General features: G+C 47.9%; 1 protein-coding gene across 5 annotated transcripts in view; it reads right to left on the minus strand.

The window, feature by feature from the left end:
- The window catches only part of ATP8A1 (ATPase phospholipid transporting 8A1), a 324,895-nt gene that overhangs the window by 24,907 nt on the left and 277,649 nt on the right, over positions 1-22,339 (minus strand). For all 5 annotated transcript variants that reach the window (XM_075347005.1, XM_075347007.1, XM_075347004.1 and 2 more), the window contains 3 exons: positions 20,788-20,866; positions 13,159-13,220; positions 741-797 (listed from right to left, as the gene is read on the minus strand). In XM_075347005.1, coding sequence (XP_075203120.1) covers positions 741-797; positions 13,159-13,220; positions 20,788-20,866 — 198 coding nt within the window. The remainder of the gene's footprint in view (positions 1-740; positions 798-13,158; positions 13,221-20,787; positions 20,867-22,339) is intronic.

The following is a 22,339-nucleotide window of genomic DNA, read 5'->3' on the forward strand; positions in this document are numbered from 1 at the left end:
ATTACTGATTTTCTGTCCCATTTACACTGAATATTATAGTATCTATGTTCTCTGTATTAATGTTGTACAGAACTTTATATTGCTGGGCTATTGTTACGATAAATCATCAATATCAAATTTGGTGGGGTGTGATACCCAGCACCCCTGCCAATCAGCTGCTCCCAGTATCAGCTGGAAGTTACCAGTTGTGGAGCAGAAATACACAACTACAACTGTACAGAGTCTCCAGATTCGCCCCTATTCAAATGAGCAGCAGTGGATTTGCAGTATCCTGCTGCGGACACCGTAAATTGATGGAGCTGTAGAGTTCGGCAGGGGTGTCAAGTGTTGATTGTACTGCCACCGATCTGATATTGATGACTAGTGATGAGCGAGCACTACCATGCTCGGGTACTCGTAACAAGCAGTTTGCTCGGATGAGCGCGACTCGAGTATAATGGAAGTCATTGGGGAACTTGAGCATTTTTACGGGAAATCATCCACAAAACATTCTGAAGTCTCCCATTGACTCAAATTATACTCTGTTACTCAAGTTGCGCCCATCCAACTGCTCATCAAAAATACAGAGAATCCGAGCATGGTAGTGCTTGCTCATCACTATTGATGACCTATCCTAAAGAAAGGCTATCAATTTAAAGTACAGGACAGCCGATTCAACAGTCAAGGAACTGAATTGTGCCGATAAACTACATACTTTATATTCTGAAAAAAAAACATTTCTTTAACGTTTCTTGTCTTACCATGGTCCAATGAGATGTTTCTAGCCCCGCTTTTAGGCAGACTGTTATCACCACAAACTAGGAGAAGAAAACACAACGTTATTACACCAGTACTCTCCAGGGCAGAAAGGCTGGGAACGCCAGCTGTAGAGTGTAACTGGAGGTGTAACCTGACCCCTCACTTTTCTTGCAGTCCATCTTGATGACATTATATAATGGTCAATGTTGTTGGGAAATTTCACTTTATAAAGAAAGGGGAAAAATGGATCCTCTAATGGCAGCATTCTCCCACTACAGCTTCTAGCATAAGCATGGCGGAGGTCAGGGGTGGACATATCATTGGTGCAGCCTGCACAGGGGCCAAATAAGTAAAGGGCCCCATTTCTACTTCCAAAGTTGTGCAATATACAGTTAGGTCCAGAAATATTTGGACAGTGACACAAGTTTTGTTATTTTAGCTGTTTACAAAAACATGTTCAGAAATACAATTATATATATAATATGGGCTGAAAGTGCACACTCCCAGCTGCAATATGAGAGTTTTCACATCCAAATCGGAGAAAGGGTTTAGGAATCATAGCTCTGTAATGCATAGCCTCCTCTTTTTCAAGAGACCAAAAGTAATTGGACAAGGGAATCTAAGGGCTGCAATTAACTCTGAAGGCGTCTCCCTCGTTAACTGTAATCAATGTAGTTAAAAGGTCTGGGGTTGATTACAGGTGTGTGGTTTTGCATTTGGAAGCTGTTGCTGTGACCAGACAACATGCGGTCTAAGGAACTCTCAATTGAGGTGAAGCAGAACATCCTGAGGCTGAAAAAAAAGAAAAAATCCATCAGAGAGATAGCAGACATGCTTGGAGTAGCAAAATCAACAGTCGGGTACATTCTGAGAAAAAAGGAATTGACTGGTGAGCTTGGGAACTCAAAAAGGCCTGGGCGTCCATGGATGACAACAGTGGTGGATGATCGCCGCATACTTTCTTTGGTGAAGAAGAACCCGTTCACAACATCAATTGAAGTCCAGAACACTCTCAGTGAAGTAGGTGTATCTGTCTCTAAGTCAACTGTAAAGAGAAGACTCCATGAAAATAAATACAAAAAGGGTTCACATCTAGATGCAAACCATTCATCAATTCCAAAAATAGACAGGCCAGAGTTAAATTTGCTGAAAAACACCTCATGAAGCCAGCTCAGTTCTGGAAAAGTATTCTATGGACAGATGAGACAAAGATCAACCTGTACCAGAATGATGGGAAGAAAAAAGTTTGGAGAAGAAAGGGAACGGCACATGATCCAAGGCACCCCACATCCTCTGTAAAACATGGTGGAGGCAACGTGATGGCATGGGCATGCATGGCTTTATATGGCACTGGGTCACTTGTGTTTATTGATGACATAACAGCAGACAAGAGTAGCCGGATGAATTCTGAAGTGTACCGGGATATACTTTCAGCCCAAATTCAGCCAAATGCCGCAAAGTTGATCGGACGGCGCTTCATAGTACAGATGGACAGTGACCCCAAGCATACAGCCAAAGCTACCCAGGAGTTCATGAGTGCAAAAAAGTGGAACATTCTGCAATGGCCAAGTCAATCACCAGATCTTAACCCAATTGAGCATGCATTTCACTTGCTCAAATCCAGACTTAAGACGGAAAGACCCACAAACAAGCAAGACCTTAAGGCTGCGGCTGTAAAGGCCTGGCAAAGCATTAAGAAGGAGGAAACCCAGCGTTTGTTGATGTCCATGGGTTCCAGACTTAAGGCAGTGATTGCCTCCAAAGGATTCGCAACAAAATATTGAAAATAAAAATATTTTGTTTGGGTTTGGTTTATTTGTCCAATTACTTTTGACCTCCTAAAATGTGGAGTGCTTGTAAAGAAATGTGTACAATTCCTACAATTTCTATCAGATATTTTTGTTCAAACCTTCAAATTAAACTTTACAATCTGCACTTGAATTCTGTTGTAGAGGTTTCATTTCAACTCCAATGTGGTGGCATGCAGAGCCCAACTCGCGAAAATTGTGTCACTGTCCAAATATTTCTGGACCTAAATGTAATGATCTATTGGACTGCAAAGGCTCCATATACAGTTCTTGCACAGGGGCCCTTTTCCGTCTATGTCTGCTAGTGGAGGGTGTAATTCAGCAGCAAAAAGACAGGTTGGCGCTCATAGCTCTACTGAAAACAGCCATAATGTATAAAGAAGGGAATTTTGTTTACTTACCGTAAATTCCTTTTCTTCTAGCTCCAATTGGGAGACCCAGACAGTGGGTGTATAGCTACTGCCTCTGGAGGCCGCACAAAGAACTACACTTAAAAGTGTAAGGCCCCTCCCCTTCTGGCTATACACCCTCCCGTAGGAGTACAGATTCCTCAGTTTTAGTACCAAAGCAAGAAGGAGGAAAGCCAATAACAGTTTCAAAAACAAATTCAATCCGATAACTAGATCGGAGCACTTAAGAAACAACGTGAACAACATGTGCACCCGAAAAAACGAAACCCTAAAAACAGATAGGGCGGGTGCTGGGTCTCCCAATTGGAGCTAGAAGAAAAGGAATTTACGGTAAGTAAACAAAATTCCCTTCTTCTTTTTCGCTCCTAATTGGGAGACCCAGACAGTGGGACGTCCAAAAGCAGTCCCTGGGTGGGTAAAAAGATACCACATGAACGGGCTGTCATACAGCCTCTTCCTACAGGTGGGCCACCGCCGCCTGAAGGACCTGTCTACCTAGGCTGGCGTCTGCCGAAGCGTAGGTATGCACTTGATAGTGTTTGGTAAACGTGTGCAGACTCGACCAGGTAGCCGCCTGGCACACTTGCTGAGCCGTAGCCTGATGCCTCAACGCCCAGGACGCACCAACGGCTCTGGTAGAATGGGCCTTCAGTCCAGATGGAATCTGAAGCCCAGCAGAACGGTATGTGTGAAGAATTGGTTCCTTGATCCACCGCGCCAGGGTGGATTTGGAAGCTTGCGATCCCTTATGCTGACCAGCGACTAGGACAAAGAGCGCATCCGAACGGCGTAGAGGCGCCGTGCGAGAAATGTAAATCCTGAGTGCTCTCACCAGGTCCAACAGATGTAAACCCTTTTCAAATTGGTGAACTGGATGCGGACACAAAGATGGCAAAGTGATATCCTGATTGAGATGAAAGGAAGAAACCACCTTGGGAGAAAACTCTGGAATTGGACGCAGTACTACCTTGTCTTGGTGAAATACCAGGAAGGGAGATTTGCAAGATAACGCCGCCAGCTCGGACACTCTTCGAAGAGACGTGACCGCTACAAGAAAAACTACCTTTTGTGAAAGCCGAGAAAGGGGAACCTCTTTCAAAGGCTCGAAAGGCGGCTTTTGAAGAGCAAGGAGAACCTTGTTCAGATCCCAGGGTTCCAATGGCCGTCTGTAAGGAGGAACGATATGACAAACTCCTTGGAGAAACGTGCGTACTTTAGAAAGCTGTGCCAAGCGCTTCTGAAAGAATACGGATAACGCGGAGACTTGACCCTTAAGCGAGCTAAGGGACAAACCTTTTTCCAACCCAGACTGCAGGAAGGAAAGAAAAATTGGCAATGCAAATGGCCAGGGAGAAAACCCTTGAGCCAAGCACCACGCTAAGAATATCTTCCACGTCCTGTGATAGATCTTAGCTGAGGATGGTTTTCTAGCCTGTCTCATTGTGGCAACAACTCCCTGAGATAAACCTGAGGCCGCTAGGATCCAGGACTCAATGGCCACACAGTCAGGTTCAGGGCCGCAGAATTCAGATGGAAAAACGGCCCTTGAGACAGCAGATCTGGACGGTCTGGTAGTGCCCACGGTTGGCCTACCGTGAGATGCCACAGATCCGGGTACCATGACCTTCTTGGCCAATTTGGAGCGACGAGTATGGCTCGCTGGCAGTCGGACTTGATTTTCCGGAGAACTCTGGGTAACAATGCTAGAGGTGGGAACACATAGGGGAGTCGGAATTGCGACCAATCCTGAACCAAGGCGTCTGCCGCCAGCGCTCGGTGATCGTGAGACCGTGCCATGAAAACTGGGACCTTGTTGTTGTGCCGTGACGCCATCAGATCGACGTCCGGTGACCCCCAGCGGCAACAGATCTGTTGAAACACGTCCGGGTGAAGGGACCATTCTCCTGCGTCCATGCCCTGGCGACTGAGAAAGTCTGCTTCCCAGTTTTCCACGCCTGGGATGTGAACTGCAGATATGGTGGACGCTCTGCTTTCCACCCACGTCAAAATCCGCTGGACTTCTTGAAAAGCTTGGCGACTGCGTGTTCCCCCTTGGTGGTTGATGTACGCCACCGCCGTGGAATTGTCCGACTGAATCCGAATCTGCTTGCCTTCCAGCCATTGTTGGAAGGCTCGCAGGGCAAGATAGATTGCTCTGATTTCCAGAACATTGATCTGCAAGGTGGACTCTTCCTGAGTCCACGTCCCCTGAGCCCTGTGGTGGAGAAACACCGCTCCCCACCCTGATAGGCTCGCATCTGTCGTGACCACTGCCCAGGACGGGGGAAGGAACGACTTTCCCTGTGACAATGAGTTGGGGAGAAGCCACCAACGTAGAGAGTCCTTGGCAGTCTGAGAGAGGGAGACAGTCCTGTCGAGGGACGTCGATTTCCCATCCCATTGGCGCAGAATGTCCCATTGGAGAGGGCGCAGATGAAACTGCGCGAACGGGACTGCCTCCATTGCTGCTACCATCTTTCCTAGGAAATGCATGAGGCGCCTCAGTGAGTGCGACTGGCTCTGAAGGAGAGATTGCACTCCAGTCCGTAGCGAGCACTGCTTGTCCAGTGGAAGCCTCACTATCGCTGATAGAGTATGAAACTCCATGCCAAGATAAGTCAGAGATTGGGTCGGGGTTAGATGAGACTTTGGAAAGTTGATAATCCACCCGAAAGTCTGGAGAGTGTCTAGCGCCACCTTCAGACTGTGTTGGCATGCTTCTTGAGAGGATGCCTTTATAAGCAGGTCGTCTAGGTACGGGATGACCGAGTGACCCTGCGAGTGCAGAACAGCTACTACTGCTGCCATGACTTTGGTGAAGACCCGGGGGGCTGTTGCCAGACCGAAGGGTAACGCTACGAACTGTAGGTGCTCGTCGTGTATGACGAAACGTAGGAAACGCTGATGCTCTGGTGCAATCGGCACGTGGAGATACGCATCTTTGATGTCTATTGATGCTAGAAAATCTCCCTGAGACATTGAGGCTATGACGGAGCGTAGGGATTCCATCCGGAACCTCCTGACTTTTACGTGTCTGTTGAGCAACTTCAGATCCAGGACGGGACGATACGATCCGTCCTTTTTTGGGACCACAAACAGATTGGAGTAAAAACCGTGACCCTGTTCCTGAAGAGGGACGGAGGTCACCACTCCTTCCGCCTTTAGAGCGGCCACCGCCTGCAACAGAGCATCGGCTCGGTCTGGTGGTGGAGAAGTTCTGAAGAAACGAGTTGGCGGACGAGAACTGAACTCTATCCTGTACCCGTGAGATAGAATATCTCTCACCCAACGGTCTTTGACATTTGCTAGCCAAATGTCGCCAAAGTGGGACAGCCTCCCACCGACCGCGGGTGTGGGCATCGGAGACCGCAAGTCAGGAGGACGTCGTTTTGGCAACGGTTCCTCCGGCTGGTCTTTTTGGGCGTGACTGAGACCTCCAAGAATTTGAACGTCTCTGGTCCTTTTGAGTCTTTTTTGACGAGGCGAATTGGGACCTGCCCTGTCCTCGAAAGGACCGATAACCAGACTGACCCCTCCTCTGTTGGGGCTTGTTTTGTCTGTGTTGCGGTAAGGAAGAGTCCTTACCCTTGGAGTGTTTGATGATTTCATCCAAACGCTCTCCAAACAATCGGTCACGAGAAAAAGGCAAATTGGTTAAGCACTTCTTGGAATGAGAATCTGCTTTCCAATGTCTCAACCACAGAGCCCTACGCAAAACAACTGAGTTGGCTGACGCCACTGCCGTGCGGCTTGTAGCGTCAAGAACAGCATTAATCGCGTACGACGCGAATGCCGCCATTTGCGAGGTCAATGGTGCTACCTGCGGGGCAAATGCACGTGTGACTGAGTCGACTCGCGCAAGCCCGGCCGTGATAGCTTGGAGTGCCCATACGGCCGCAAAAGAAGGCGCTAATGACGCTCCAATCGCTTCATAGATGGATTTCAGCCAGAGCTCCATCTGCCTGTCAGTGGCATCTTTAAGTGCCGCTCCATCTTCAACAGCAACCAAGGATCTGGCTGCAAGCCTGGAAATTGGAGGATCCACTTTTGGACACTGGGTCCAACCCTTGACCACTTCAGAGGGAAAAGGGTAGCGAGTATCTTTAAGTCGTTTAGGAAAACGCCTTTCAGGATAAGCGTGGGGTTTCTGGATTGCGTCTCTGAAGTCAGCGTGGTCCAGAAAAGTGCTTAATGTACTCTTAGGGTATCTGAAATGGATTCTCTCGTGCTGCGAAGCTGACTCCTCTACAGGAGGAGCTGGTGGGGAAATATTCAACATCTTATTGATGTTAAATATAAGATCATTAACTATTGCGTCACCATCTGGTGTATCTAGATTGAGAGCGGTCCCTGGATCAGAATCCTGATCAGTTAAGTCCGCCTCATCACCCATAGATTCATCCCGCTGGGATCCAGACCATTGAGATGAATGTGAGGGCCCGTCATAACGAGCCCGCTTAGGCTGCCCGGGGCCATCGTCCGAGTCAGAGTCTTCACCCTGAGGTGTAGATGCCCGTCCCGGAGCTAGGAGCTGAGGGGGACCAGGGGGCAATACATGCACAGTGTCCGTGGTCTGAAGTACAGGCCTAGCTCGCAATGTGTCAAGAATTTGTGACATAGTGAGAGACATTCTGTCAGCAAAAGCTGCAAACTCAGTTCCTGTCACCTGGACAGCATTCACAGGTGGTACACCCTGGGACACGTCCAGCAGAGGTCCCGACTGTGCAAGCGCCGCAGGGGCCGAGCACTGCACACAATGGGGGTCCGTGGAGCCTGCCGGTAGAAAAGTCCCACATGCGGTGCAGGAAGCATACAATGTCTGTGCCTTGGCACCCTTGCGTTTTACGGGCGACATGCTGCTGGCTCTCTGCATGTGAGAGAGTCTATAGCCAAAGGGCGACCAGCGCTATGCAGTACAAAGTATTTGTAGAAACAAAATACTAAGAATACTACGAGCACAAGAGGGGGTGAGCCCTGAGGGCTGCTTACCGCCCGCTGAACAGCGGGTAAGAGGCTGCAGAATGCCTTGTCTGGGTCTCCCCGGCTCCCCTCTGCAGCTCAGCGTGTCAGCAAGAATGGCTGCCGGCTTCTGTGGAGAGGGGCGGTCCGTGGGAGTTCCCAAACAAAAGTGCGGGAACAGTGTCCCCTCTGTGCTGACTGTGAGGGCTGGAGTATGTAAAAACGACTCCAGCCCTCAGCGCTGATGCACTGGCCAGCGTCCCGCCCCTCTCCTGACTGGCAGGTCTGTGGGCGGGAACGAACGAAAGCAGGCCGCAAAAGCCGGGGACTCGAGTTATCAGCGCGGCCGCCGTAAAAGCGCGGGCCGCGCTGAAGTCCCCGGCGCACCGCAAGTGCCAGCCGCGCCGCTGTTCGAGCGGCCGGCGCCCGAGATCTAGACGTGGGCAGCGTCCCGCCCCTCTCCTGACTGGCAGGTCTGGGGGCGGGAACGAAAGGAAGCAGGCCGCAAAAGCCGGGGACTGTAGTTATCAGCGCGGCCGCCGTAAAAGCGCAGGCCGCGCTGAAGTCCCCGGCGCACTACAAGTGCCAGCCGCGCCGCAGTCCCAGCGGCCGGCGCGGCCTATTCCCATAAATGTGCCTGCTTCAGCAGAGCTGAATGAGGCCATGGCACAGGCGCCGCAGCGCTGATGTCCCCCGGCGCACTACAACACCCAGCATGCTGCGGTGTGAGCGCCAGATACACGGGGACACAGAGTACCTTGAGGAAGCAGGGCCATGTCCCTGATGTACTCCGCTCCATCCAGCATCTTCTCCAGGGGCTGTAGATGGAGCACGGTCTCTGTGCCTGGAGACCGGTAAATCCCACTTCACCCAGAGCCCTGTAAAAAGGGATGGGGAAGGAATCAGCATGTGGGCTCCTGCCGCCGTACCCGCAATGGGTACCTCAACCTTACAAACACCTCCGACATAAGTGGGGTGAGAAGGGAGCATGCTGGGAGTCTATATAGACCCTCTTTTCTTCCATCCGACATAGTCAGCAGCTGCTGCTGACTAAAAACAATGGAGCTATGCGTGCGTGTCTGACCTCCTTGCGCACAAAGCTAAAACTGAGGAATCTGTACTCCTACGGGAGGGTGTATAGCCAGAAGGGGAGGGGCCTTACACTTTTAAGTGTAGTTCTTTGTGCGGCCTCCAGAGGCAGTAGCTATACACCCACTGTCTGGGTCTCCCAATTAGGAGCGAAAAAGAAATACCAGCTTTAGGCTATGTGCGCACATTGCGTATTTGCATGCAGCTACGCTTCGATCTGCACCGCAGCGTAACTGCATGCGTCCTGTGTCCCCTGCATAATCTATGAAGATTATGCAGGAGACGTGCACACGTGGCGTATTAGAGCGCAGCGCTTCGGCTGCTGCCTGAAGCGCGCATTCTAAGAAGTGACATGTCACTTCTTTCCTGCGCTCTGCATGCAGTCTCCGCTCTGTCTATGGGAGGGGCTGCACTCAGAGCGCATGGAATCGGCTTTTTTTTTTTTTCATTACGGACTCTTTCTGCGTCGATTTGAAGCGCACGTGTGCTGTTCAAATCGCTGCAGAAATTTTTGCAGGGCAGAACACTACAAGTGCACATAGCCTTAAAGTGTAGTTCAAGGCAGAATCACAAAACTTTTTACTTCTAAGTTAACAGACCCCCCTCTCCCCCCATAAATGCCCTATGCCTTTTTCTAAGGCTAAATTCTACCTGCTGCATCCCGAGCATAGAAATATTATCTCAGCTGTTTAGCTTAAGATATAGCACATAGTACCAAATTTTATACTATTATAAAAAATGTAAATTTTCTTTACAGATATGGTAAGTGGCCCAAAAAGTATTGTGGCCTTATAAATTTAGGAAAAAAATATTAAAGGGGTTGTCCAGGCTGAAATAAAAAGTCTATATGACAGGAGCCTGTTGAATAGTGAGTGGCGTGCACCCATTGTCACTATTCAGCAGTCTGAGGTCAGAGAGTGGATGCAGATTCATCATTTCGGCATGGACTCGTCATGGATTCGTCAGTTCTACCAAAGCATAGTGCATTTAAAGCAGGGGTGGGGAACCTTTTTACTGCCGGGGGCCATTTGGAATTTCCTACTAACCTTTGGGGGCCGCACAACATTATCAACCTGAAAAATAACCCTGCTATATTTGGTCAAACGATTAATTAACTCACCCCTACTGAGCTGCTTCTCTTTGGTGCGATTGTGATGTTCGGTGATATTGATCATCTTGTTTCTCACAGCTGCTTTTCCAGGTTTGTCTCTGTCTGGAGATGCTGGGGGCATACACATCACAGGAGGGGCCAGGGCGCATAAATCACAGGAGACACTGGGAGTACACATCACAGGAGGGGCTGGGGCATATACATCACAGGAGGGCCTGGGGCATATACATCACAGGAGGGGCTGGGGCATATACATCACAGGAGGGGCTGGGGCATATACATCACAGGAGGGGCTGGGGCATATACATCACAGGAGGGGCTGGGGCATATACATCACAGGAGGGGCTGGGGCATATACATCACAGGAGGGGCTGAGGCATATACATCACAGGAGGGGCTGGGGCATATACATCACAGGAGGGGCTGGGGCATATACATCACAGGAGGGGCTGGGGCATATACATCACAGGAGGGGCTGGGGCATATACATCAGTAGGGGGCATGGACAGCCCTGGCGGTGGCACAGACATGACTGGGGACACGCACAGCACTGGGTGGCAGCACGCACTGCACTGGGTGGCAGCACGCACTGCACTGGGTGGCAGCACGCACTGCACTGGGTGGCAGCACGCACTGCACTGGGTGGCAGCACGCACTGCACTGGGTGGCAGCACGCACTGCACTGGGTGGCAGCACGCACTGCACTGGGTGGCAGCACGCACTGCACTGGGTGGCAGCACTAGGGAGACAGACAGGTCTGGGGGAACATAGACATCAACAGGAGAGCACGAACTGGGGAGCATAGAAAGCAGTGGGAGGGTACAGACAGCAGTAGCGAGTTAAGAGCACTGAGGGGTGGCACACAGCACTGGGGAGCATGGACAGCATAAGGGGGCACAGGCAGCACTCACCGTGGCATGGACAGCACTGGTGGCAGCATGGACAGCATTAGGTGGTGCGGACAGCACTGGTGGGGGGGCATAGACATCACCCAGGGGGTACAGACAGCACTAGGGGGGGCACGGACAGCAGTGAGGGGTTACACCGCGCTGAGGGGGTACACAGCACTGGGGTGTACACAGCATTAGGGGGTACACACAGCACTAGGGGGTACACACAGCACCTGGGGGTACACACAGCACCTGGGGGGTACACACTGTACTAGGAGGTACACAGCATGAAGGGGTACACAGCACGAGGGGGTACACACAGCACGAGGGGGTACACACAGCACGAGGGGGTACACACAGCATTAAGGGGTACTCACTGTACTAGGGGGTACTCACTGCACTAGGGGGTACACACTGCACTAGGGGGTACATACAGCACGAGGGGGTACACAGCACGAGGAGGTACACACAGCATTGGGGGGTACATACAGCACTGGGGGGTACACACTGTACTAGGAGGTACACAGCATGAGGGGGTACACACAGCACGAGGGGGTACACAGCACTAGGGGGTACACAGCACTAGGGGGTACACAGCACTAGGGGGTACACAGCACTAGGGGGTACACAGCACTAGGGGGTACACAGCACGAGGGGGTACACACAGCATTAAGGGGTACACACAGCATTAAGGGGTACACAGCATTAAGGGGTACACAGCATTAAGGGGTACACACTGCACTAGGGGGTACACACAGCATTGGGGGGTACATACAGCACGAGGGGGTACACAGCACGAGGGGGTACACACAGCATTGGGGGGTACACACAGCACGAAGGGGTACACAGCACGAGGGGGTACACACAGCATTAAGGGGTACACACAGCATTAAGGGGTACACACATCATTAAGGGGTACTCACTGTACTAGGGGGTACACACTGCACTAGGGGGTACACACTGCACTAGGGGGTACACACTGCACTAGGGGGTACACACTGCACTAGGGGGTACACACAGCATTGGGGGGTACATACAGCATTGGGGGGTACACACAGTACGAGGGGGTACACAGCACTGAGCGGGGGGGGGGGGGGGGCAGCGATGGGTTGAGTACTCGCAGTGAGGGGGAGGGAGAGTCACACACACACAGCAGGTCCGGGAGGCTGGTAGACCTGCTGCAGCTCTTCTGTGTGACTTTATCGCAGCGTGCTGCTTACCCGCCCACCAGAGCACACAGGCCGGGGATAAGCCTAGAATGTATGGGCTGCAGTCAGGTCCTGGAAGTCAGGATCTGGAGAGAGCCCGTACATTCTAGCATCAACCCACAGGGCATAAGGCAGTGAGATTTAAAGGGCCGGGAGCCGGGAAAAGCGCGGCTGCCACCAAAGCACAATGGTCCCCGGGAATGTGCCCGGGGGCCGCATAAAAAGTCGTCACGGGCCGTATACGGCCCGCGGGCCGGAGGTTCCCCACCCCTGATTTAAAGGGAAGCAGGTTTTTGCTACCTCATCTGAGAGCACCATCATGTAGGAAAAGAGGCCCTGAGTTAAAAAATGTATCACTTAGAATAGTGGTTGCATCAGTTCTGACACAGTGAACGATTTTAGATTTTGCATGCAGCAGTGCTGGGAGAGTGGTTCCTGCCCACACCAGGCTTTCAGTGTACAAGTCCATAAACAGAGGCTGCTAATCACAGAAGGGCAGCTCACACTGCTGAGACCCACTAATGATAAAGATAAGAGGATTAAGCTAAAATAGCAGGTAAACAAAAAAAAAAAAAAAAAGACTGAGATTAAACAGGCAGGTTTGAATTCTCTGTTTTAATTCTTGCAGCATGCTGTCTTTAGATTACATTGCAGAAACCTAGTGACTGAGTCACTTTAAGAAGCCAGCCCCTTAAAGTAAATTTGAAGCACAGTACATCAGCCATCTTTTATCTTAGTCTGGCATAAGACTAGTCTAGTCTTGTTACATGTAGACCATATGGTCTCTCACGAAAGTGCCATTTACTCAGTAGTCATTTGTTAGAAATAAGCCTGACTTTGGAGTAAATGCATGTGTTGGGCAAGCATTGGAACATTTTAAGGATAAACTAAACATTGAATTAAAATGCATTAATAATAATGACAAACACTTCAAAAGAGACTGACCGTGTAAACGATGTTTCCCAATAAAAGGTAATCTGAGGTTTTTCCATTTGCAAACACGTTATCTGAATAAACACACAAGAAACGAAAATTATGTTATCCATCAAATATGTACGAGTCGGGCAAAAAGAAAAATGAATTACAATGCAATGTCAAGAATCAATCTATTCACATCTCCATTTCTAATACATGCCTCTTTCACGTTCGTGCGCAGCTCTATTGTATCCCCTCACCCACACTTTTGTCACCTCACCACCTCTCACACTTAAATCCTAACCTTCCTTTCTTCTGTACCCAAACCCCTCACTCACACTTTCTCTCTTTCCTACCCCATTTATCTCTCCCCTCTCTTTCCTATCTAGGTCTGCCTCTAATCCCCTCTTCCCTACCCCTATCTCTCTCTAATCACCCACTCTCACTTTCCCATCCCCCCACTAGAATCCCCTCACTTTTTCCTACACAGCTTCTCTCTCCCCTCCTTTCTATAGTCTCTTTGTGCTCTACCACACTCCTTCCTGCTCCTGTCTCTCTAATCCCCTTTTTCCCTTCCCCACTCTCCTCTCTTTATATACAGTGGATATGGAAAGTATTCAGACCCCTTTACATTTTTCACTCTGTTTCATTGCAGCCATTTGATAAATTCAAAAAAGTTCATTTTTTTTCTCATTAATGTACGCTCTGCCCCAATCTTGACAGAAAACATATTTATTAAACAATAAGAACGGAAATATCACACGGTCATATGTATTCAGACCCTTTTCTCAGTATTGAGTAGACGCACCCTTTTGAGCTAGTACAGCCATGAGTTGTCTTGGGAATAATTTGACAAGTTTTTCACACCTGGATTTGGGGATCCTCTGCCATTCTTCCTTGCAGATCCTCTCCTGTTCCGTCAGGTTGGATGGTGAACGTTGGTGGACGCCATTTTCAGGTCTCTCCAGAGATGCTCAATTGGGTTTATGTCAGGGCTCTGGCTGGGCCAGTCAAGAATGGTCACAGAGTTGTTCTGAAGCCACTCCTTTGTTATTTTAGCTGCGTGCTTAGGGTCATTGTCTTGTTGAAGGTGAACCTTCGGCAAAGTCTGAAGTACAGAGCACTCGAGAAGAGGTTTTCTTCCAGGAAATCTCTGTACTAAGCCACATTCATCTTTCCTTCAATTGCAACCAGTCGTCCTGTCCCTGCAGCTGCAAAACACCCCCATAGCATGATAATGCCACCACCATGATTCACTATTGGGATTGTACTGGGCAGGTGATGAGCAGTGCCAGGTTTTCTCCACACATACTGCTTAGACCAGATCAGACCAGAGAATCTTATTTTTCATAGTCTGCGAGTCCTTCATGTGTTTTTTGCAAACTATGTGAGCTTTCATATGTCTTGCACTGAGGAGAGACTTCTGTTAGGTCACTCTACCATAAAGACATGACTGGTGGAGGGCTGCAGTGATAGTTGACTTTGTGGAACTTTCTCCCATCTCCCTACTGCATCTCAGCCACAGTGATCTTAGGGTTCTTTACCTCTCTCACCAAGGCTCTTCTTCCACGATTGCTCGGTTTGGCTGGATGGCTAGGTCTAGAAACAATTCTGGTGGTCCCAAACTTCTTCATTTAAGGATTATGGAGGCCACTGTGCTCTTAGGAACCTTGAGTACTGCAGAAATTCTTTTGTAACCTTGGTCAGATCTGTGCCTTGCCACAATTCTGTCTCTGAGCTCCTTGGGTAGTTCCTTTGAACTCATGATTCTCATTTGGTGTGACATGCTCTGTGACCTGTGAGGTCTTATATAGACAGGTGTGTGACTTTCCAAATCAAGTCCTATCAGTTTAATAAAACACAGCTGGACGCCAATGAAGGATTAGAACCATCTCAAGGAGGATCACAAGGAAATGGACAGCATGTGACTTAAATATGAGTATCTGAGCAAAGGGTCTGAATACTTAAAACCATGTGATATTTCAGTTTTTCTTGTTTAATAAATTTGCAAAAATTTCTACATTTGTTTTTTTCTGTCAAGATGGGGTGCAGAGTGTACATTAATGAGAAAAAAAAATGAACTTTTTGGAATTTACCAAATGGCTGCAATGAAACAAAAATTTAAAGGGGTCTTAAAACTATCCGTACCCACTGTAATCCCCTCTCTTTCCTACCCCATCTCTCTCTCATCATCATTACTTTTCCATACCCTCTCTTTCCTACCCCACTCTAATTCTGTAACTCTTTCCTACCCCTCTTCTCTATACTCTCTCTTCACTCGGTGTTCTACCGCTCTCTTTCATATCGTAGTCTCTTTATAATCTCATCTTTCCCTTTTCTCTCTTCCGTTTCCCTTCCCTACTCTCCTCTCTCTAAAAAAAAAAAAAAAATGCCCTCTTTCTCACTTTCCCATTCCTCTTTTTACTAACCCCCTCTAAAGCCCCATATTTCCTTTTCCTACTCTCCATCTTTATAGAATACCTGCTTTCTCTTTCCTCCCTCTTTCTCTCTCCTACCCCTTTCTTTATAATCCCATCTCTTTCCTCCCCCCTTCTCTCTTTACTCCCTCTTTCCCTTTCCTACCCCCTCTCTATATAATCCTCTCTCCCTTTCCTACCACCTCTTTATAATCTCCGCTCTTTACTCCATCTTTCCCTTTCCTACCCCCCACTCTCTATAATCCTCTTTTCTCCATCCCTTTCCTACCCCCCTTGCTATATGTTCCCCTCTCTTTCCTACCCTCCTTCTCTATAATCCCCTCTCTCTCTCTCTCATATCTCCCTCCCTACCTCTCCTACCCCTCTCTATAATCCCTTCTCTTTCCCTTTCCTACCTACACACACACACACACACACACACACACACACACACTTTCCTCTCTTTCTTCCCTCTCTTACCTACCCATCCTCTCTTTCCTGCCTCCCTTTCCTACCCACTCTCTCTCTACAATTCTCTCTCTTTTCCATCTCTCACTCTCCTCCAAATCTTTTTCACCTCACCATGCTCAGCCACATTGTGCACATAAAGCCCCCCTTACCACACCACTGATTAATCTCTCTTAATGCTGGACCTTTCTTCAAACCTGTCCAAATTTGGACTGTAAAACAATGTAACTACTTGTCCTAATTCACCTGAGGTTGGGTCACAGAAGATGCTGCCTACAGATTGTATATAGATGGCCATACACACAGTTGTCAGAGACCGGGGCTCTGTTAGGTGAGGCAGCGTATTCCACCTGACTGCTCCACTTTACCCGCTTAGGACATCTAATATATAAAGCTGAATGTGTATGTGTATGTATGTGTGTGTGTATTTGTGTGTGTATGTATGTGTGCGTGTGTGTTTATGTCCGGGATTGGCATCTGCACCGTCGCAGCTACAGCCACAAAATTTTGCATTCCAATTTACCAATCAATTTTGCCCCTATCTACATAATGGGGAATAAGTGAAACGAAAAATGTATCCGCACAGTCGCATTTACAATCACGAAATTTTGCACAGACACCTCATGTGACCCAGGGAACGTCGTAGACTATGTTTTGACAGGAAAATCTAACCCCGCACTTTACAGTTACTCTCCAAAAAACATGCCTCCATTAAAGTAAATGGAGCCTGGAACTACAGGTTATTAGTAGGAGCAGTACTTGGTTGCTATAGGAACAAAATACATTCATAGTAAAAGAAGCTTATATGTGAGGTAATAAGATGTCGGTGGGGAGATGGAGAGAGACCGACGGGGAGAGAGAGACCGACGGGGAGAGAGAGACCGACGGGGAGAGAGAGACCGACGGGGAGAGAGAGACCGACGGGGAGAGAGAGACCGACGGGGAGAGAGAGACCGACGGGGAGAGAGAGACCGACGGGGAGAGAGAGACCGACGGGGAGAGAGAGACCGACGGGGAGAGAGAGACCGACGGGGAGAGAGAGACCGACGGGGAGAGAGAGACCGACGGGGAGAGAGAGACCGACGGGGAGAGAGAGACCGACGGGGAGAGAGAGACCGACGGGGAAAGAGAGACCGACGGGGAAAGAGAGACCGACGGGGAAAGAGAGACCGACGGGGAAAGAGAGACCGACGGGGAAAGAGAGACCGACGGGGAAAGAGAGACCGACGGGGAAAGAGAGACCGACGGGGAAAGAGAGACCGACGGGGAAAGAGAGACCGACGGGGAAAGAGAGACAGACGGGGAAAGAGAGACAGACGGGGAAAGAGAGACAGACGGGGAAAGAGAGACAGACGGGGAAAGAGAGACAGACGGGGAAAGAGAGACAGACGGGGAAAGAGAGACAGACGGGGAAAGAGAGACAGACGGGGAAAGAGAGACAGACGGGGAAAGAGAGACAGACGGGGAAAGAGAGACAGACGGGGAAAGAGAGACAGACGGGGAAAGAGAGACAGACGGGGAAAGAGAGACAGACGGGGAAAGAGAGACAGACGGGGAGAGAGAGACCGACGGGGAGAGAGAGACCGACGGGGAGAGAGAGACCGACGGGGAGAGAGAGACCGACGGGGAGAGAGAGACCGACGGGGAGAGAGAGACCGACGGGGAGAGAGAGACCGACGGGGAGAGAGAGACCGACGGGGAGAGAGAGACCGACGGGGAGAGAGAGACAGACGGGGAAAGAGAGACAGACGGGGAAAGAGAGACAGACGGGGAAAGAGAGACAGACGGGGAAAGAGAGACAGACGGGGAAAGAGAGACAGACGGGGAAAGAGAGACAGACGGGGAAAGAGAGACAGACGGGGAAAGAGAGACAGACGGGGAAAGAGAGACAGACGGGGAAAGAGAGACAGACGGGGAAAGAGAGACAGACGGGGAAAGAGAGACAGACGGGGAAAGAGAGACAGACGGGGAAAGAGAGACAGACGGGGAAAGAGAGACAGACCGGGAAAGAGAGACAGACCGGGAAAGAGAGACAGACCGGGAAAGAGAAACAGACCGGGAAAGAGAGACAGACCGGGAAAGAGAGACAGACCGGGAAAGAGAGACAGACCGGGAAAGAGAGACAGACCGGGAAAGAGAGACAGACCGGGAAAAAGACAGACGGAGCACATTACTTGGCCAATTTAGTTAAATCTGTGTGGAATATCTGTGGTGTTGAAATATATGTTGTGAAATGCTTCTATTAGCATAGTTTATGCCTTTTAATAATTACATTTCTATTTGCTTTGTGGTTTTTGTGCAGAATAAATTTTTGTTAATACATTCTATTTTGTTAACAACAGTTATTAATCCGGGCGAAGCTGGGTAGTACAGCTAGTAATATGATAAATCTGAACTTCAGTCTGAATATTCAGAATAAGCCATGTGTTGTAAAGTGGATGGATAGAACGCTGACATTTTTCAATTCAGCTATAAGTTCTGCTTCTATCAAGAAGGGACAGAATAATATATGTATATAACCTCTGCAGGAAACCAGGCGGAAAGTTTCCTTATGAAAATACAGTTTGGCAATATTTGCTTTGAGGACTGATCTGCAGCCAAAATATTGGTTTCAGAACAAATTTCAAAATAGAAATCACCTGTCCCTACCTTAAAAAGCAAGATATATTATATATACACATATATATATATATGTATATATATATTTTATAAGTAATTTTAGTCACGTGTTTTACATAAAATAATATGGACTTTATAGTGGTTTGTCCTCACACTTGTCGGCATGAAACAGGCACTAATGTCACAGTACAAGTTAAGCAAATGCCAAGATGTATAGGAAATGTGACACCTAAAGATGGAAAATCCACAGCCAATCATGGCAATGTGATGAAACATGTACATGGCGGCCGCAGCAGCTTAGCGTGTTGGGTGCCAACATGCCACTCGTGCTTTGGCCAGGAAATTTAGATTAGGGATGTGGCAGTAAACTAATCTTTGCCAAGGTCATAGGAGGTCATAGATATGATGCTGCATAACTGTACCGTGTAACACGGGCATAGCAATGGCGCAGAATGGCTGTACAGTGGCATACAGGCACAGGTCTGACACTGCATGGCTGTATAGTGGCATACGGGCATAGAAACGACACTGCATTGCTGTACAGTGGCATATGGGCAGAGATATGATGCTGCATGGCTGTATGGTGACAAATGGGTATAGAGGTGATGCTGCATGGTAGCATATGAGCATAGATATGGCGCTGCATGGCATACACGCTCCCTACAGCTTCATACTAGCATGTTGTAAGTATGAGGTGCAGTAATAAGATGCTCCATCCTATAGGCTTATCATTCAAATAAGTTAGAAAAGAAAAGAGGGTTCTGCACCGACGCAACCAGCCTGACAATAGTCCTGGGGAAAATGGACATCTCACGGAAACCCCCTTTCACTCACAGGTCCTGGGTGCGTGTTGAAAGGATAAGGAGCCTCAATAACCAATATAGGGAGAATGAAACAACCGCACAATCCAGCTCAGATCTGGTAAAAAACGTCGTCTATATTTTACGAATATGTGCATAAAGAACGCAGGGTGAAGACCGGGTGTAGGTCCTACCAGGACGACCCCCTCGTGGACCTGTGGAAGCGTGATTATACGCGAAACGGCTGTCGTCCTGGTAGGACCTGCACCCGGTCTTCACCCTGCGTTCTATATGCACCTATTCGTAAAAAAAAGAAGACGTTTTTTACCAGATCTGAGCTGGATTGTGCGGTTGTTTCATTCTCCCTATATTGGTTATCGCAGGTGCGATGTCGGTGGGGTCAACTCGAAAGTGACGCACATCCGGCGTTGCTGTCGACATTGGAGTGTGTAAATCGTTTTTGATACGATTAACGAGCGCAAAAGCATCGAAATCATATCATCGGTGTAGCGTCGGTCATTTCCATAATTTCGGAAGGACCGAAGTTACGATGTTGTTCCTCGTTCCTGCGGCAGCACACATCACTGTGTATGAAGCTGCAGGAGCGAGGAACATCTCCTTACCTGCGTCCCGGCTGCAATGAGGAAGGAAGGAGGTGGGCGGGATGTTTACGTCCCGCTCATCTCCGCCCCTCCGCTTCTATTGGCCGCCTGCCGTGTGACGTCGCTGTGACGGCGCACGACCCGCCCCCTTAGGAAGGAGGCGGGTCGCCGGCCAGAGCGACATCGCAGGGCAGGTAAGTGCATGTGAAGCTGCCATAGCAATAATGTTTGCTACGGAAGCTATCACAAGATATCGCATCTGCGACGGGGGCGGGGACTATCGCGTGCGGCATCGCTACCATCGGCTTGCGATGTCGTAGTGTGCAAAGTACCCCTAAGAGCATGAAGTGATTGTTGCTCTCTTGAATTTAGATAGCCTCACAGCAGATCCCCATAGACGTCAATGAGTACCATAATAAAAGTTGTATTCAGCTGTAAAAAGGCCATGTCCATGAATTATAGGAGGAGTGAAAACAATGTGCAGAAATACCAAACCAGTGATCTGGAATTTTACAGAATACAGAAAGACCATTTTTGAAGTACTGCAGATGCCCTGGTATTCCTGGATTATCCAGTAGTCTGGAGAATCTGATAATATGGCATTGCTGGTTCTGATAATAAAGTATGATCAGTATTAGAGATAAGGTGGACGGCCAGGACTTATCTGCAGTAACGTAATCTCATAAAATTAATGGTCAAACCAGGCAAGTTCATGTTTTCGATTTGTAGCCGACGTAAGAGAATGTGTCTTACCATGCTGAAGAGCCTTCAGTGGGAACCAGAACAAGATAATACTATGGAAGAGGCCATTCAGGCAATGCACCCAGAAAACCTGGAAGAATACAGAGAGCAGAGAGATTCATTTGTAAAGATGGAAGCTGGTGACCCCTGACCTCTCTTTATGCATGTGCAAGAAGTGTGACTGTTAGAACACCAGCCAACGCTGGCCACCATTAGACAGGCAACACTTTTCTAAAGTCACAACAACACGTCGAGAGGAAAAAAAAAAATAAAGCCAAAAAAAAATGTAAATGTAAACTGGAAAAAATAAGAAAACATTAACATTTCCTAAAAAATAATCTAACATCACGAGATGAAGAATATGTATTCATTAGATGGAAGGGAATATGTCACCAGGTTTTTGCCCCCATCAGAGAGCAGCATAATGTAGAGACAGAGATCCTGATTCCAGCGATGTGTCACTTACTGAGCTGTTTCCTGTCATTTTGATAAAATCACTAATTTCTCTGCTGCAGATCTAGCAGATATACAGAGCTCATGAATATGCTGGACTACCTGGGAGCATGCCAAGTAGTCCTGTAATGATAATCTCCTGCTGATTAAATAGTGATGTTATCAAAACTACACTAAGCAGCCCAGTAAGTGACACATCGTTGGAATCAGGATCTCTGCCGCTACATTATGCTGCGCTCAGATTAGGTGGCAAAAACCTGGTGACAGATTCCCTTTAATGAATTGGGGATTATACAGGGTACACTGGCAAAATAAAACAAATAAATAAAATGCTTTATTTAAAAAAAAAAGTAAAATCAAGCTAAAACACTTAAAAGATTTTCGATACTTTTCTGAATAAAAAAAAAAAAAACAAACAAAAACCCCCCACAAATTTGGCCTGTAGTTTTAGGCCATGTGTCATCATTATTAGCATGGTATTGCTGATGTACATGGCACACTGCGCTCGGGGGAGACTACGGTGCACCAGTATAAAATAATAATAATAATAATTATTATTATTATTATTATTAATAACAATATAATAATATTTTTATTTTTTTATTATATTTTACCCTAACCTACTGTATCCTCACCTATCCCTTGTAGACTGTGAGCCCTCGCGGGCAGGGACCTCTATCCTCCTGTACCAGTCTGTGTCTTGTATTGTTTATGATTATTGTACTTGTCCCTATTATGTACACCCCTTTCACATGTAAAGCGCCATGGAATTGATGGCGCTATAATACTAAATAATAATAATAATTATATTTCCCAATGTGTTCTGAATAAATTTATTTTTGCCTAAAAGGAAAAAAATAAAAAAAATGTTCAAATATAATTTATATATTTAAATATATTTAAATATAAATATATTTATATTTAATAAAATACATAAAAAAATATTCTGCTGATTAAATAACATAATTAATAATCTGAGCCTCTGCAGATTATAGGAGCATTCTTACACAAATGGGCAACCATGTTGTAAGTCAGATCCTGCTAAAAAAAGAAAAAAACTAAAGAAAAAAAAACAAAAAAAAAAAATAAAAAAACACACCCACATGGGGTT

The sequence above is a fragment of the Anomaloglossus baeobatrachus genome, chromosome 1 (assembly GCF_048569485.1).
Source record: "Anomaloglossus baeobatrachus isolate aAnoBae1 chromosome 1, aAnoBae1.hap1, whole genome shotgun sequence".
NCBI classification, from domain to species: Eukaryota; Metazoa; Chordata; class Amphibia; order Anura; family Aromobatidae; genus Anomaloglossus; species Anomaloglossus baeobatrachus.